This window comes from Contarinia nasturtii, unplaced genomic scaffold, assembly GCF_009176525.2.
Source record: "Contarinia nasturtii isolate CC-2019 unplaced genomic scaffold, AAFC_CNas_1.1 Cnas_scaffold_1240, whole genome shotgun sequence".
Classification (NCBI taxonomy): Eukaryota; Metazoa; Arthropoda; class Insecta; order Diptera; family Cecidomyiidae; genus Contarinia; species Contarinia nasturtii.
In genome coordinates this window covers 3,922,583-3,939,324 of record NW_022198581.1, presented here as the reverse complement: position 1 = coordinate 3,939,324, position 16,742 = coordinate 3,922,583, and the positions used below count along the sequence as shown (strand labels likewise).

At 33.9% G+C, this 16,742-nt stretch overlaps 3 protein-coding genes across 4 annotated transcripts; 1 reads left to right on the top strand and 2 right to left on the bottom strand.

The window, feature by feature from the left end:
• Window positions 1-358: 358 nt before the first annotated feature.
• LOC116345474 (palmitoyltransferase ZDHHC15-like) lies at window positions 359-6,180 on the top strand. Of its 2 annotated transcripts, none has more exons than XM_031774891.1 (8): window positions 359-1,157; window positions 1,239-1,360; window positions 1,425-1,531; window positions 1,948-2,065; window positions 2,130-2,249; window positions 2,369-2,501; window positions 2,707-2,836; window positions 5,464-6,180. In XM_031774891.1, the coding sequence occupies exons 1-8, from the start codon at window positions 971-973 to the stop codon at window positions 5,582-5,584; spliced, it is 1,038 nt and encodes a 345-aa protein (XP_031630751.1). In that variant the 5' UTR covers window positions 359-970; the 3' UTR covers window positions 5,585-6,180. The 2 variants fall into 2 exon arrangements, with proteins under 2 accessions (XP_031630751.1, XP_031630750.1); XM_031774890.1 differs by lacking the exon at window positions 5,464-6,180 and adding an exon at window positions 3,623-5,372.
• A 267-nt stretch (window positions 6,181-6,447) lies between these two features.
• LOC116345473 (adenylosuccinate synthetase) lies at window positions 6,448-11,033 on the bottom strand. The gene is made up of 6 exons (XM_031774889.1): window positions 10,593-11,033; window positions 10,256-10,335; window positions 7,925-8,027; window positions 7,546-7,831; window positions 7,261-7,466; window positions 6,448-7,124 (listed from the first exon to the last, which is right to left on the bottom strand). Exons 1-6 carry the CDS (start codon window positions 10,690-10,692, stop codon window positions 6,544-6,546), a joined length of 1,356 nt encoding a protein of 451 aa, XP_031630749.1. The 5' UTR covers window positions 10,693-11,033; the 3' UTR covers window positions 6,448-6,543.
• Window positions 11,034-12,741: 1,708 nt separating this feature from the next.
• Window positions 12,742-16,324, bottom strand: LOC116345218 (dolichyl-diphosphooligosaccharide--protein glycosyltransferase subunit STT3B). The gene is made up of 8 exons (XM_031774414.1): window positions 16,003-16,324; window positions 15,749-15,924; window positions 15,408-15,626; window positions 14,671-15,262; window positions 14,167-14,574; window positions 13,904-14,100; window positions 13,055-13,724; window positions 12,742-12,946 (listed from the first exon to the last, which is right to left on the bottom strand). The coding sequence occupies exons 2-8, from the start codon at window positions 15,904-15,906 to the stop codon at window positions 12,878-12,880; spliced, it is 2,313 nt and encodes a 770-aa protein (XP_031630274.1). The 5' UTR covers window positions 15,907-15,924; window positions 16,003-16,324; the 3' UTR covers window positions 12,742-12,877.
• Window positions 16,325-16,742: the final 418 nt, after the last annotated feature.

Genomic DNA, 16,742 nt, shown 5'->3' with positions numbered 1-16,742 from the left:
TAAGTATATTCGGTATTAGAATTTTTTCGCATCGAAAATCTAGTACGTACATTTGATTTCAAGCAAAAAACAACAACAACAACAGCAACAAATTACAGAAACCGAATAAATCCACGACTAATCGATCAATAAATCACGGTTTGAATTGATCACGGAACTTTTTTCTAAATTTAGATGCAATTGAATGCTATTTTCGTTTATCGAATTTCGATTTAAACATTCGAATATCGTGCATCGATGAATGCATTTTAAAATGATATTTTGTGGCCAACTTCGTGTTATATTTGTCGAAATCTGATTTGAATTTAGATAGATATGGATATGATGGTATTCGATGACGTTTCTGAATGTCAAACACAATATGTATATACATCTAAAATAGTTTTAATCTATTTTTCCTTTTCTTTTTTTATTTGTATTTTTCATATTTGCTTCAAAACAAGTTATATTGTATTTTTATTATAAAAATAATAATACAAAGACGAAGAAGAAGAAGAAGAATAACGAGTGGGAAAGAAACAAAACGAAAAAAGAAAAGAAAAGGGAATAGAACAATTCGGAAACCATTTAACTGTTTGAGACTGAGAGATAAAGGAATCATGCCGCATTCAATAGCAAATGAATCGGTGGATTCCCTTCAAAATAAACGATCCAAATAGATACAAAACAACAAACAATATTAAATAAAACAAAAAAAAAACAATTCCAAATGTCGTACAACAAATAAACGAGTTATTTAAATTGAAAGTGTTTTAGTTGATTAAAATAACAAATTACTGTGACAGTGGCGGCAGCAACAAAACAAACCCCCCTCACATTTCACTGATAATTTTAAAGAAAAAATAACTTACATCGAACACAACGATCCAGTCAAAGATCCATTTTCAAGCAAAACAGAGAAAACATATATTTTTTTTTTTATTTAAAATATAAAGAGAAATTTTGGTTCACAGTTCCCCGCCCAACTCAAATGGCAGATAACTATATGAATAAGCGCAGTGCGTCATCGCATCATGATGTCTTTCGCACATCGGCCGAACTTCCAAGACGTGGACCATGTTTTTGGTTTTTTCGCGCCGTTAAATGGATTCCAGTGTTATTTATTGTAGCCGTTATTGCATGGTCATACTATGCTTATGTTATACAATTGTGTTTTAGTAAGTTTGCAAACTTCAATTCAAATTTGTTTCAACTTTAAAACACAAATGATGTCATATATGCATACTTTTTGTTTTCAGTTTCGGTGCAGTCGATGACAGAGCGTGTACTTTTTTTACTATTTTATCATGTAGTTTTTATAATGTTTGTATGGTCATATTGGCAAACAGTGTTTACAACAATTGGCCGTGTGCCGGCAAAGGTATGTTGAACGAATTTCGTTTGATCGCCAAAAATACATAAAATATCGAAAAATCTTTGTTTAGTTCCGTATACCTGCTGCCGAAATGGAACGCATAATGCATCCTGATAACCCCACTGAACCAAAACGAATTTTAGAGATTTTTGCCAAGGATTTACCCATCAGTAATCGGTATGCTTCGGATACAAAGACAGTCAGAGCATGAAATTGCACTTGTGTGAAGTATCGCGTCTGCTTATCAAGCGCCTTAGAAGAGCGTAGAGTATTTTGTCAGGAGCCGCTCCTGAGTTCGCATTGTTATACAGCGCACTAACACATTCATGTATGGGAGCGGCTTCCAGTAAGCGCGCTTTTCGTGGGTGATAATTAAACCAACACCTCGGAGGTGCGGGTATTTCAATCGTGTGTGCTGCTCCTTCTTATATTCAGGTTCAGTACTTAAAAACTGATAAGGAATAAGTGCGGGTCGTACCCCGGTGCCAACAACAGATCTGGCGACAATTTCATGCTCTGAAGACAATATTTCAGTTTAGTGCAATAATCATCGATTGTTTTGACGCATTTCCAATTTTTTTTCTTCATTAAAGTACAATAAATGGATCGTTGAGATACTGTGACAAATGTCAAGTGGTGAAACCGGATAGAGCACATCACTGCAGTGTATGCGGAACATGTGTACTCAAAATGGATCATCACTGTCCGTGGGTATGTCTATATAGTTGTATAACTATAGAAAAATTTAATAAAATCTGCTTCAATTATCAAACAGGTTAACAATTGTGTCAATTTCACGAATTACAAATACTTTGTTTTGTTTCTTGGATATGGTCTGTTGTACTGCATATATATTGCCCTAACTGTACTCAGATATTTCATCGCATTTTGGGAGGTGAGTGTCTGGTTTATTTTCCCTCTTCTCTGCTGTCACATTTTCAAAAAAAAATTAAATTAAATGATTTCAATTCAAACTTCGAATGTTTGTTTCGCTTTCTGCACCATTTCTTGCAGGGTCAATTGGAGATTGGAGCTGGACGTTTTCATATTCTATTTTTGTTTTTTGTGGCCGCTATGTTCGCCATCAGTTTAGTTAGCCTATTTGGATATCACATTTATTTAGTTGCACTGAATAGAACAACATTAGGTATGGTTAACCGAAGCGAAAAAAAGAAACCAACTGCAACATATTCAATTATTCACGAATTCTGCATGGTCTCATAGCATTCATTGATTTTATTTATTTTTTTCTATTGCAAATGTGAAATTTTCTCTATCTTCTTCTTTTTATTCTTTGTTAACCTTTAAAACGAATCATTTAAATTGAAAACTGCAACACAATATTCAAATAGAGGCATTTCGAACGCCAATATTCCGAATCGGAGGTGCAGATAAAAACGGTTTCAACTTGGGACGATACAATAACATACAAGAAGTGTTTGGTGATGACAGGCGATTATGGTTGTTACCAATGTTTACGAGGTAAGTTAAACCCATTTTGATGTTCCAAATCTTTGAATAAAAAAAAGATTTACTAAATACATTGATCTGTAGAACTTTGGGTTGGCTCGGTTCATTGTGTATAATTATATAAAATGGCATAATTGAACATTGAAATAAAGTTCTGTAGATTAAAAAAAAATGTAATAAAACATTGTGCTTGATGAGTATGTGTTATAATAGTTTGTAGTATCTAACGAAATGCATGAAGAAGATTTGTGAAGCATGCCATTTTATTAAAACACTAAAACGGCTTGAAATCATACAAGATAAAAAAATGGTTATGCAATCATATTACCCTGAAAATATAGCGTGCGCGCCATCATGTCATTCAAATTATTAAAAAAAAGAAGCATCAATACATTATAAAAACGATGGACGACACGCGTGACTGAAATGCCCTCATTCAATTTCGATGATTCACACATATTCGTTTCAATTGTTTGCCTTTTTGTGTTTATTTTCCCAGAGTAAATACGTGTTTGAACCGTATCTTGGTAAATATAATCTGATAAGAGAAGCTTTTTTTAAATTTTAAATGTGTGTCGCTGAATGAAAAATTACAAAGAAGCAATAAACATATTAACCGTCTTCAATCTATATGAGTCATTAAAAAAATAATTATAAAATGAATGACGTTGTACCATAGATAATAACTAAAAAAAAACATTTGATTTTCAACCCCTCAACCAACAATAAACAAAAACAAAAACAACACAAAATTAATTTTAATGAACTGAACTGATGAAATACTGTGTGATATTATAGTTTTGGCGATGGAGTACAGTATCCAGTGCAAATAAAGCATTTCCCTGGAAATATTGGCCACACATCGAATTATGAGTCAATGGGAAATTCATATTCATTAAATAAATTCGAAGAGAATCGAACGCATGATACGAATGACTTAAGAAAAAATTTACTACCAAATCAAAATGCCGCTCATGCTGATGCGAACATAGAATCAACAGTAGCAACAATGACGACGACGACGACGACGACGATGACACCAATGTCAACACTATCAACAACAACTGCCAAAAACGATTGTGGTGTCAACAATAATTATATTGATGGTCAATTGCCGGCCACCGCCACCATTGCCGTCGTCAATGCAGCTAATGATGAACTTACAATTGTGAATGAGGCGAGCAAACAATGACGGTTAACATTCGAAAAGAATCGATTTTAGAACAAAACCAAACACCACCATGTAAACATAAATTTTAGAATTCTATGCCGCGCGACTATCAATCATGCAAAGAACAAACAGAATATGTTGGCCTCTTTACATACACACATTCTGCGGACATTCTGTCTCTCTCTCTTTCTCTCTATCTCTTCCAAATTAAATCGCAAATCAATCAGCACCCGCTTTTCCTCATTCTCATCGAATGCACACTTTTCACACCATCATTGTGTGTGTGTGTCTTTTTTAATATTGTAAATGAATAGATTTTATACCGATATATTTTAGTCGAATTATTCAAAATCAGGTTTCATCAGTCCGGAAAAAAGACTAAATCCAAAATATTTTTTTGTCTCGTATACAATTACAATCAGTTTTTTTTGTAACGGCATTGACTTAAAGAGTAAATGGGATGCAAATCCGATCCATTATAAATATAGCTTTTTTTGTACAAACTAGAGCGACTCTAGTTGAGTTGAAAAAACAAAAACGTAAACCAGAATCCATTTTGATGATAAGACTAAGTGTCCAGCTAATGCAATATGGAACAATTTTTTCCTATTTCATTACAATGAAGCGAATTTTTGTTTTTAATTTTCATTTTTGATCAAAATAGATAATGCATGATAACTTAAAAGTGTCGCATATGACGTGCAAGTGAATTTTCATTTAGAAAAAAAATAGTTAGTAGTCAAATAGTCGAATTTTATACAATAGTTTGCACATTATCCACACAATTCAGATGATTTCCTCCATATTTATAATCGAACATTTTCAATATCACACATACACACATTCACGGCTCACGTGATTGACTTTTGCCATGGAACAAAGCAGAGATATTTTTTCTCATTATTTTTAAATTCTTCTTTTTATTATCATATAAATAAAGCTAGAATTAGACATCGAAATTGAAAGAGAATATAAAAAAATGCAAATGCTATGATTAGTTGATGGTAGCTAAGCCATAAAGAAATAGAAAAATAAACTGTTCACATCACGCAATTTGTCATTGCACATATGATATGATAGATGTTACGTTTTTACATGTCCACCTACATACACATGCTAGAAACGTACTTTCTTTTTATTTTATTTTTTTTATAGTTTCGCAAAAATGCGAAAAATTCTGTTTTTTTTATTATTATTATTATTATTTTAATTTATTCGTAGAGATTCACCACATTTATAAAGGAGCGAAATTAAACAAATTGCTTATTATTCTTATAAAACGTGTAATAGATTCAGACAAATGCACACACAAACAAAAATGCGAATAAATCAAGTTTTTTTTTTTGTATTACAAAAACATCATTTTATTTCATTTCGCTTTTGAATTTGACACAGCGTTTATTGATGCCATTGAATTCTCTTTTCTTTTTTTCTTTTTCGGCGATCTGTGTGATTTATCATATATTAGCTTGGGCGATGGAATTAGCTACCCCATTCAATTGATGGATGAAGATGCGACAACATTACTGGGAAATAACTATGTTGAATGTGATGCAACCGATTCAGGTGCCGAAAATGTCGAATTTTAGATAAAATGTTGATAGAATGAAACCGACGTAAAATATAGACACCTATTACACACTCTGTAAATAATGAAATAAAATAGTAGAAAATACTATTCAATGAATCAAATTTACCTTGTTGCTGAGAAACAAAATGCATCGAAATTAAAAAAATATATAAAAAAAACCGATAATTTCCGTATATAATTAATATAATAGCCAAACTGAAAGCCGCAAAAAAAGTTCTACAATGTCGGGTGTGAATAAAATCCACTGAAAGAGAAATGACAAGCAAAAATGAAAAGAATTTGCATATTTTCAATTCCAAATGGTCTCTGTAAAATGAACAAAAACCAAATTGTTTTTTTTTTTATTATAATAATAATTATTTTTTTTAGTTGAATGTGTTCGCTTAAGTGGTTATAACAAATTTGTTTTGTAATTTAAAAAAATCGAATTAGTTTTCGATTTATAGTAATAGTTATATAATATAGCACCAAGACGAAATCATGCGAAAATCACAATCGATGCAAAATCTGTGTACAAAAAAGAATCTAATAAACAATTGAAACTGTGTGTATCTCAAAAGGAAACAGAAAAATAGATGGGTGATTAAAAAAATGCTCACAAAGCTTTGAGATGAAAAAGGAAAATCGTTTTGCACAGAGATGATTCTCTTTTCCGTCTCAGGTACAATTTTTTTATTCTTGAAAATATTGAATATTTATTTCTGGTATTATCATATAGTCTCCGAAATAGTGAGTATTCTAAAAAAAAGTTGTGATGATCGTGAATGCCGCAGGAATTGAAGAGGTGTTGTTTTTTTTGCATTTTATTTGCAAAACAAAAGGATGAAAGAAAAAAAAGAAAAGGATAGCAATAGTTGTTAATTTGTTTTTTTTTTTTTTTTGTTTTGTACATGACATTATTAGGAGAGGACACGCGCGCATTGTTTTTGACAATAGGCGGTGGCAGTGGTGATTGATTTATGTGACATTGATAATTGATTCACGGCCCTTGCCAACGCCAACCCATTTCACTGGAACATCCAAATAGTTTTCAATGTATCGTACATAGTCTTGGGCATTTTTCGGCAGCTCATTAAAATCACGAACACCTTCTGTTGATTGTTCCCAACCGGGCAATGTTATAAAGTCCACTTCAACTTGGCCCAAATCACTGATCGAACCGGGAAAATGATCCAATGATTTGCCATTTTGTTTATAGGCAACACCAATTTTAACTTCTTTAAACGTATCCAGTATATCTAATTTTGTTAAGCAAATTGCTGTGTATCCATTTATAATTGAGGTATATTTCAATAACACCAAATCTAACCATCCACATCGTCGTTTTCGTTTTGTTGTTACACCGATTTCACCGCCACGCGTTTGCAATAGGTCACCAATTTCGTTTAATTGTTCTGTGGGAAATGGACCATCACCGACACGAGTTGTATAGGCCTTTACAACACCAATCACATCGCCAATTGTTTGTGGTGGTAAACCTAAACCAGTTAGGACACCACCAATACTGCAATTACTACTTGTCACATATGGATAAGTTCCTGTAATTTTTCCATGTTTTTTTGTTTGTTTGTTTCAAATGAAGCGAAAAGAAAACGAATGTAAAAAATAATCACAAGATAAGTTGATTGGATTTAAAATGGAACATGGAATTAGTGTTGATAATGAATATCTTACCAAAATCAATGTCCAACATAGCTGCATTTGCACCTTCAACAAGTATTGAACGACCTTCTTTCAATGCATTGTGTAAATATGAAATTGTGTCATCAACCAACGGTCGCAATTTTTCGGCATATACTTTGTACTTCTCGAGTTCAGCTTCGACATCAACATTGAAATCTGGATAGATACGCTGATACGATAATACTATGGATCGGAGTCTAGGTAAGATATTTTAAAAGGTAACATAGATTTGTGAAAAATGGATAAATGGAACACATATAAAAAAATGCAACTCACTTTTCAGCAAATACATTGAAGTCACCGAGCAAATCGCCGACTCGAATACCAGTACGATTGGCTTTACTGGCATATGTTGGGCCAATACCTTTCTTTGTGGTTCCCAACGATTTGCCGGTGTTTGCTTTTTCGGCTTCTTGAAAACCGTCGACTTGTTGATGAAAATCGAACACCAAATGTGCACGATCTGAAACAATCAATCGCTTTTCCCAGTTGTGCAAACCTTTGCTCTCATTTTTGGCCAATTCTTCAAACAATCCCGGCAAATGTATGACAACACCGTTTCCTATTTTATATCGAATGACGAAATTATGTTATTGCTTTGAATTGTTCGATTTTTAGGATTTGAAAACAAAATGTTATCCATTCATTATCTTACCAATTACTGAAACGCATTTCTCATTGATGATGCCACTTGGAAGCAAATGAAAATCGAATTCAGTGCCATCAACAACGACTGTATGCCCAGCATTGTTGCCACCCTATTAAAAGATATACATCTAATAAAATATAATCTTAATCATGTTTACATCATATTCTAAATATTAGTCTATACTCTATAGATAAAAATGATGAATTCGAATATTCGGTTCGTTTTGGACTCGATTACGACACAATCTTATTGATAATCACACTCGTCTTCTATTTTAAAAGTCATTCTTTTTTCTTTATGTATTTTTGCATTGTTCTTTGAATATGTTTTGTTGTCTTAAACACCTTGCGATTCATTTTACTTGAAGGCGTTCATTACGTAAATGAATGAGGAAAAAAATAATAATAATACGATTGGCCGTTATCCAACAACGTTTCATTAACTCAAGATGCCGCATTGACTTTGCCTTATACACAACAAGGCGAATCCGAGACCTAATAAACTTGAACGACGAGTTTTCTTAGGTTCTGTTTTTTTTCTTCTTTTTTTTGTGCAGCCGAGTTTAAATTGCGCATTCCTTGCTTGTGGAAAAAACACAAATCAAATGGTTCTCATAGCGAAAAAAGGAAGAAATATCATAAAAGAGGCGAAGCGAAAAGAAGAAAAGGGAGTGAGTGTGTGTAAGCCAAAAAAAGAACGAGAGCGCGAATGGGAGAGAAACACAACTACAGCAAAAGTGATAATCAAAAAGCTCTGATTAGATGTCACTCACGTGGTTATGAAAGTATATATAAATACCTTGTGGTGTTTACCATGACGCAGCTTGTGTAGAACAAATCTAGACATTTACGTACGAAACACTTGAGTTCGTTTCAATGTGAAATGAAAATGCCAATTAACTTTTTTTTTCATCGGCTAATCCAAGCAGAACTATTGCAAATTTTAATTTTGATAAGCTCATGACACGAACGAGAGGGAGCAAGAGAGAGATAGATAGAGCGGAGAGAGAGAGAGAGAAAAAATGATCGCCAAAGTTTGCCGCTTTTCGTTCTTTTTTTGGAATTTTGCCAATTTACTTGGATCATCTCATTTTGTTGTGCGCGCCTAATGAATCAATAAAACTTAAAAGTCACATTTAACGTCACAATCGTCACAACAGACAGAAATTCTTATATAATTTTCGTAAAATGCACGGTCGCAACTCTAAGTTAAAAAATAAACATATACAATGTATACAAAACCACTCAAAATAATTTTCATTTTATTTCATGTGACTTACGGAGTGTGCTCTTGAAAAAATATCAAAAAAAGAAACTCAATAGAGAGAAGCAAAAGAAAAAAATTCTTGCTCACGTTCAAATATAAAGATAAAATTCTTTCGTCCAACAACGACAATAAACAACAACAACAAAACTTTCAATGCTAAGTTGTTATTTATTTCCACTGATTTACCGATGCGAACGTACGAACAAGTGTAAACAAATTCACTTTTTTGTCATCAATAAAGCAGAACGAAAGACAAAACAACAAGAAAAGTTAGATGAATAAAAAGTTTTTTTTTTTGTGACTTTTTATATTGTGCATGATTTTGAAAGTCACAAATAAAAGAAAAGTCGTTCAATGACAAACATATGCAAAAAGGATTCAAGCATATTTTAAGAATTGCAAAGTAAATTTGGAACGGTGCAATCATTCAAACTTGAAATTGTTTATCGCGAGTTCAATTTAAAAAAAAAGTAAATAAAAATATCTAATTATCGATGTTATGCACGAATACATACAGATATGACGTAATTTTCAGCCGAAAGAGGCAAGGAGAGAGAGAGGATCTGAGACGTACAGAGCCAACTTTGTAACTTAGCTCAGCGTTCAAAGTACTAAATAAACAAATACGTGTGACCGTATTAAATATCAAATTTATAACAATATCTCGTATCATTTTTTTGTCGTCATTCACAAATGACTAATGAGAGAGGCTTTTATTACAAGCGAGCGCATTCGTGATATCAATATTTCTTATTGAGACGCAGAAAAAAAAACAATTGAAATACGACGAATGTGAAACATGTGACCGATGTTTTTGTTGTGACTTCGTAACCGCGCGAACACTGATAGGTTGAATTCTTTTCAAAACACTCGTAAAATGTGTGTGTTTTTTTATTGTTTTGCATTTTACTTTTTCTTTTTTAATTTTAAATGGAAATTTTCGACGGTGGGGGTTTCAATAGATTTGAAGGTAAAGAAAAAGAATAATTGGTCGTGATTGAGTTGAATAAAAAATTGTACAAAACATCCAGATGTCTAAAATAATTAAAAAAAAATGAAAAGAAAACCCACTTGACACCGACAGACGACGTCCGACTCGGTTGCCAACATATCGACAACCTTTCCCTTTCCTTCATCACCCCACTGTGCGCCTGAAACGAAACAAACATTATAAACCCTTTTATATACCATCATAATATATATTTGGCATTTTGATGAACTGATAACAGAGGCCATCTCATTGAACATTTAGATCAGATAAGAGTCGACTGGGCGACAACGACTATAACAATAGACACTTTATTTATTTATTCAAAATAAACTCGAAAATCGTGGAAAAGTTTGGTTGACACAACTGGCCCAATTTCAATCGGCCGGTATAATTTTTGGGTTAATTTTGTTAACTCACCTAGGACAACGGTCACTTTGGAATTGTAGAGTTTGCTTCGTTTGGCGTTAATACCATTTCCATTCTCTTGAGCGTTCTTTGATGACATGATGATTCCCATCAGTTGATTTTATGTGTGTTGTTATTTTCTTCTTTCACTTTGTATCGAAACGAATATATATTTTTTTCGGTCGCGAAAACTCTTCCGTTCAAAATTTACACTCGAATGCAATTGACCATGAAAGTGGGAAATTGAAAATGTTCGGGAGGGAAATCGAAAGAACAAATTGTATCGGTGAAAAGAGAAATGAAAATGTATTTACAGAAAAACTAAACGCAAAAAACCGTCCAAAAATAAAGCACACCACACGATTGAATCGATGTAACTTCACGATGTGGAATACAGTTCGCACAATGTGTTCACTCTATATGACATTCAATCACAATAAAATTACTCAGTGTTGCCAGCATAAAAAAAAGCGCGCTTCTCTTTCTATCCAATCGGCTGTCGCCATTATATTCGTAATCGCTCGTATTTTGACATTTTAAAAAGTGGCCACCTTCGATTGAATGTCATCGCGCACAATTCAATTGTTAACAGACATTTCTCACATAGAAGTTTTTTTAAAACAAATTTATCACTTGAATCTACTCTCATAAATCTAGTACTACTTTTTTTTTCTTGCTACATTTTTTCGCATCAAATCATTTAAATAAAAGCTATGGCTACTATAGTAAAACTTAACTTTCCGTGTTGGCCGGAGACATGACTATGCTTAGGAGAGCTCGGTTTATCACAAAAAAATGTTGAGACAATCAAGAAAATTCCACACAAATATTGTATACACCTCTGGTTATCAATGTTTAAAATGTGCGCCAATTTTGTGTTGCATGTATGGCGTTGGTCTTTTTTGGTTGTTTACATTTTATATGACATTTACCGTGGGAACCGTTATTGTCAGTTGAACCACATCACTTCGGACTTCTTATAATTTTGATCAACTTTTAGAATTAATGGATTCGGAAAATGTACAAACCAGCTTCTTTCAATTTGTAACAACTGATCGGGACAATATGTCGAAATAATTCTCCTTTCTTTTTGATTTCTCTTAAGTTGATGAAATTGTAATAGGAATTTAGACTATGCGTATAAATTCTGCGACACACTGCAGAGTTGCAAAGACTTCGATATCAGCGATATGCTGCAGGCCCTGCGCAGGGTAACGTGGTTCAAATTTCAACACTTACGTTATTTTTAATTAAAATTCTGGTTTTAAGCAACCCCCGTTGGCGCTTTGATAAAAAAAAATTGTGCATTTTAAATTTAACAGGTACTTCTTTTCGTATTGATAAAATATTCGTAAATGCTCTTTGAAATGAAGGAAAGATTCAGTGATGGTTTTTTTCTATCTGAATAGCACTAGCTATTCGCAGCGCCTGTACAGCATTGCTGCCCAGATGCTGAATCGTAGCGGTTGCCGCACGCGCAACACACTTCGTTTGTACCACACAGAGCATATACGTTCGCGTTCGTTCTCTGTTCGACATGCGTTTGTATACTGACTATGGTATTAGTGTATCATACTCTGTGAGCTCACTGGTTACTTAGACTATATGACAATATGTTGTGTGGTACAAAACGCGTGCGGCAACCGCTTCGATTCAGCATCTGGGCAGCAATGCTGTACAGAAGCTGCGAATAGCTAGCGCTATTCAGAAAGGAAAAAACCATCACTGGAAAGATTCAAAGACTTTTCTGGCGTTCTTTTGTAGTTGGGTCCTATTTATAGATTTGATTCAATCCATATAACTCCTTTGCCGAATTGGTACAATCGAATTAATTGGCATGACGTAAAAAATCGAAGAGCTATTTTATTTCAAGCTTTTCTAACGTGATATCTACAAGAGTTGGTTAGAGGCCTTCTAAGAATAGAAACTAATATTCTGTTTTCGATATAAATTGGAAAATCAATGTCTAAAACAAGCTATTATGTGAATGAATGTGTTTTATTTTGAAATTTGTTAAACAATCTTAAACACATATGCCAAAAATGAAGCTATCTTGAAAAAAGAAAATGCTTTGAACTCGAAATTACAAATGAATAAATTGTAAAAATTTATGATTCATCTTTCTGCTAGTCGAAAAGAAAATGTGATCACTCTCTGATTGTTTTTTTTTTAACTATTTGTCAATCTCATCAAACCATCTATCGTTAAACATTTATGCAATCATAAATTATTGAAAAATTCTAAATAAAAAATTGTGTTTAATATGTTGATCTTATTTTTCTCGGGATGGTAAGTGTTTATTTCACAGGTCGCTTCCCTTTGACGACAGTTGGTCGATCAATGATACCCTTTCGTCGTTTAACAGTCTGCAATAGATAGTCAAGAAAATAATTCAATCGGTTAATAAAACGTTAGATCAAAAAATGTTTTCGAAATGAATTGCGTTTCAGGTGTGAATAGGACGTTGTCTTTACCTTTTTCGATACGTAGTCACCAGATGGTACAACGCGGTCGTTTGGTTTGATATTTGGTCGATTAAATTCATGTGGTTTTTTAACTCGATAAATTCGGACTAGCCAATGCTCTGAGGTGTATGCCTCTTCCAAATAAGTAAGATCAAAGTTTTTATTGCCAATGACTGCGTTACGGGTACGATCATATCCGGATGGGCCACGATAATCCAATTTTAAATCACCGAATTGATAGTAGCTCAATTTGTACATTAAACAGTTTAATAATGCTGGTGCACCTTCGGAATCGATACGGAATTCACCGCGTTCGGTGAAGAAATCACTTTCTCGAATATCTTTTGGATGTTCACCTTCAGCAATACGAACCATCCACAAGAATTTATTTATATCATCACCAGAGTAACCGATAACACCACCAAAAATCACAAGCACATAGTCAACATCGAGTGACGTCATTATTTCATAGGCCTTATCTTCGGGTGATGACATCGCCTTGCCCACCAATGCAATGTGACTATTATTCCACGTATTATTATCGACCAGCGTCGTTCGATTCGCCATTCCCGCTATCTGGTAACCATAATCCCACCATGACATTACACGTGCATCATCGGCCGTATTTTGTGATAACCAATAATATGCCTCACGGAAATCGTCCAAAATGTTACGTGTTCTGTAAATTATTAATTGCGAAATTAAATATATATTTACTTTTTGCCAACAAGTTTTTGGAATATCATTTTTATGCGGCATATGCAATACAATAATAAGAAAATATGATCAACTGTCAAATCTTATGACTCTTGCACTTGCCGCTCAAAAATCACTGGATGAAGTGGAAAAAATGCTTACCCATCATTGCCATTGTAGAATGCCAGCACAATCGATGGACTAGAGTATGCGTTGCTTGTAACCCATGTACAATGTACAGCGAACATCATCAAGAGCATTAAAATGGCGACAACAACAATACTCTTTAAATTTGATCCAATGCCGCCATTTGAGTCATGTGCCGTTTCGTGTTTTGGACGATGTTTCAATTTTCCAGCCTGTAAGTGTTTCAAGTGTTTATTCAGCCGTCATTTATAAATTTCTTAAAAGTTCATTGAACTTACCCGATCGTATAATTGTTTTTTCTCTGTTGGTTGTTCATCAACATCTTCTTTTTGTGATTTTTCCGGTAAATTGTCTTCGCGCAAGAAAACATCGAGTAGGCCAGAGAATGCGATGCCGCTCAAAATGCAAACAACCGGTGTAAGTGTAAGCATCAAACGAACCATAACACCGGCAAAATAGACCGCGCTGATGGCATACAAAATGACAAAAACACGTTCGTCGTTGATGCGTTTGATGGTATACCAAATGCCAACGGGGAATGTGCACACCAAAATATGCAAATCGAAAAAGAACGAAAACCATGTGGTCGGTTGATGTTCTGACACCGATGCAATAATTGGAATATGGATTTTGGCATAGCCTGTATCCCAAAGCGAATAGAATCTACCGCTCCATGGAGCAACGACCTAAAATATCGTACAAATTGAAAAATGTTTAATAAATTCATGGAAATATGGTTTCGTTTCGTTTTTTTTTTTCTCTTCAATTTCAAGTCAACTTACGCCACACAGAGTCAGTATAACGACAACGCCAAAAACAAGAGCGGCTGCTACCAATGCACCAATGATGAATAATTTTTTAAACTCTTGCTTCGACAGAATGGTTTGTAAATGTTTTAACAATGCAACGGCCATAATCAATGCAAATACACCCGATGCGGCCATGTGTTCACTTGTTCGAATCGGTTGGAAACCAACGAATGGAATTTGCATTGAAAATAATAAGCCCAAAATGTAAAATGTTGTATAGCTGGTGAATAAACGTGGTGAATAACGTCCCATGAGCAACAATACAAATACATGCAATGGAATTAAATTGATAATAAAAACGTATCCGCCCCATGCTGAAACCATGTAGAAATAGGAGAGTGCAGCCATTGCTGCCCAGAATACGGAGCCCGTTTTTACCGATTTCACCCACAAATAGTAGGTGAATTGAAGCGCAAAAATAGCAATGCCTTCATTGTCATATGAACCAGCCACTGATCGGCTTATGTAACCAGGTACAATTGCAATAAAACTAGCTGCAAATAGACCAGCACCCGGTGACCAAAGTTCTTTTGTCAATAAATATGTTGAAATTGCAGTCAACCCACTGGAACATCAGCCGAACAAAAAGACAAAGAATAAAAAAAAACAATAATTAGCTAATGATGGTGACCAAATGTAACTTATCGTAGCAAACTATTGAACACGAATCGCATGCGATCAATGTTATTGAAAAGAAAACAATATCATACCTAAATATTGGCGCAAGAAATACGCAAATATCACGAATGTGTACGGGAATGTTCAATGTATGTAACAGCCAATGAATGCCACCAGATGTAATCATCAAGCCAGGATAAACGGTGCCACCAACAATACGTCCAAGTGGATACCATGCTCGTTCATCAAACCAATTCAAAAATTGGTAAAATCCACGCTCAACCATATACGCTGTTGCACGATAGTTAAACCTATTCGACAGAACACATATTTCATTTGGATGATTTTTTTTTGTCATTTGAAAACGTGCCACCGACGACAAATGGCGACGATGATAATGAATCTGATAACCCAATCATTTAAATGTACTTACCATGGATCGAATTCATGAATAATACTCTCGAATCGAATGACAGCAAATAAACGTGATGCAAAACCTGATATCCATGCTAGCATCAACACAGCAAAAGTAATTAAGCTACTCCAGCCGGCTGCCTTCCGATTGATTACTATACTTTTCGACGTCTTCATTGTCCGTGTACAAAATATCTGAAATTTTTACGGAAAAAAATGTAAATCGATAAATCAACAACGCACATTCGAGAGAGTAAATAAAACAACACACACTTTTTATGCCTCCTAAATATCTCGGTATATTTACTAAGCTGAATTCATTGAAGTACAAGTTGTTCTTGAATTCAGTCTGCTGTGTTCGTTCTTTTACAAAATGAACGTCGAATAAAAAACAACGAATTTTAATTTTATTTTGTTTCGTTCAATTTTTTCACAGCAATTATGTGTGTTTTTTTCTCAACAATTTAATTTTTCTAAAATTGAAATGACACGTCGCCATACATTCTCGGCCGGCTCACACACAAATTTTCATTAGATACGAATCTTTTGTAGCAAACACATAAACGTATATCAAATGAGTTGTGTGTAGCTTTTGTGTCAAATGCGATAGAGACACGTCAAAGTACAAACATTTCAAGATGACAGCCGACACACTAATACATTGGCAAAATAGATTTCTAGAACTAAAATGTCTTTGTACTCAACACATTAAGTACACTTGGACAAATCACACCATCGAATGCATCATGAACGTATTTATTGTTTTGATTCTACTGACATTTATATTGATAAATGAAAAATCATCAATTTCTCAATGGATTTTCGAAAAATATTCAGAGAAAAAATCAAAATCAAATGTTTCACTCTTTCAAACTCGTTTTTACAATAGGAACTAATTTAGTTTTAGATGTACTTAACGCATACTTAATCACAAAAAAAACTCATTCATTATTTAAATTCGACTATCTGAAAAGAAAATATCATTAACATTCGAATAGTTTACAAGTTTATTC

What these genes read in the sequence shown, in the direction of transcription:
- LOC116345474 (XM_031774890.1), top strand. Translation starts at nt 971, where the DNA reads ATGGCAGATAACTATATGAATAAGCGCAGTGCGTCATCGCATCATGAT. An exon ending in TGTTATACAATTGTGTTTTA is followed by an intron (nt 1,158 to 1,238) that starts GTAAGTTTGCAA and finishes TTTTGTTTTCAG; the next exon opens with TTTCGGTGCAGTCGATGACA. An exon ending in TTGTTACCAATGTTTACGAG is followed by an intron (nt 2,837 to 3,622) that starts GTAAGTTAAACC and finishes GTGATATTATAG; the next exon opens with TTTTGGCGATGGAGTACAGT.
- LOC116345473 (XM_031774889.1), bottom strand. Translation starts at nt 10,692, where the DNA reads ATGGGAATCATCATGTCATCAAAGAACGCTCAAGAGAATGGAAATGGT. An exon ending in GAAATGCGTTTCAGTAATTG is followed by an intron (nt 7,832 to 7,924) that starts GTAAGATAATGA and finishes GATATAAAATAG; the next exon opens with GAAACGGTGTTGTCATACAT. An exon ending in TTCAATGTATTTGCTGAAAA is followed by an intron (nt 7,467 to 7,545) that starts GTGAGTTGCATT and finishes TATCTTACCTAG; the next exon opens with ACTCCGATCCATAGTATTAT.
- LOC116345218 (XM_031774414.1), bottom strand. Translation starts at nt 15,906, where the DNA reads ATGAAGACGTCGAAAAGTATAGTAATCAATCGGAAGGCAGCCGGCTGG. An exon ending in TTATACTGACTCTGTGTGGC is followed by an intron (nt 14,575 to 14,670) that starts GTAAGTTGACTT and finishes ACGATATTTTAG; the next exon opens with GTCGTTGCTCCATGGAGCGG. An exon ending in TTCTACAATGGCAATGATGG is followed by an intron (nt 13,725 to 13,903) that starts GTAAGCATTTTT and finishes AATAATTTACAG; the next exon opens with AACACGTAACATTTTGGACG.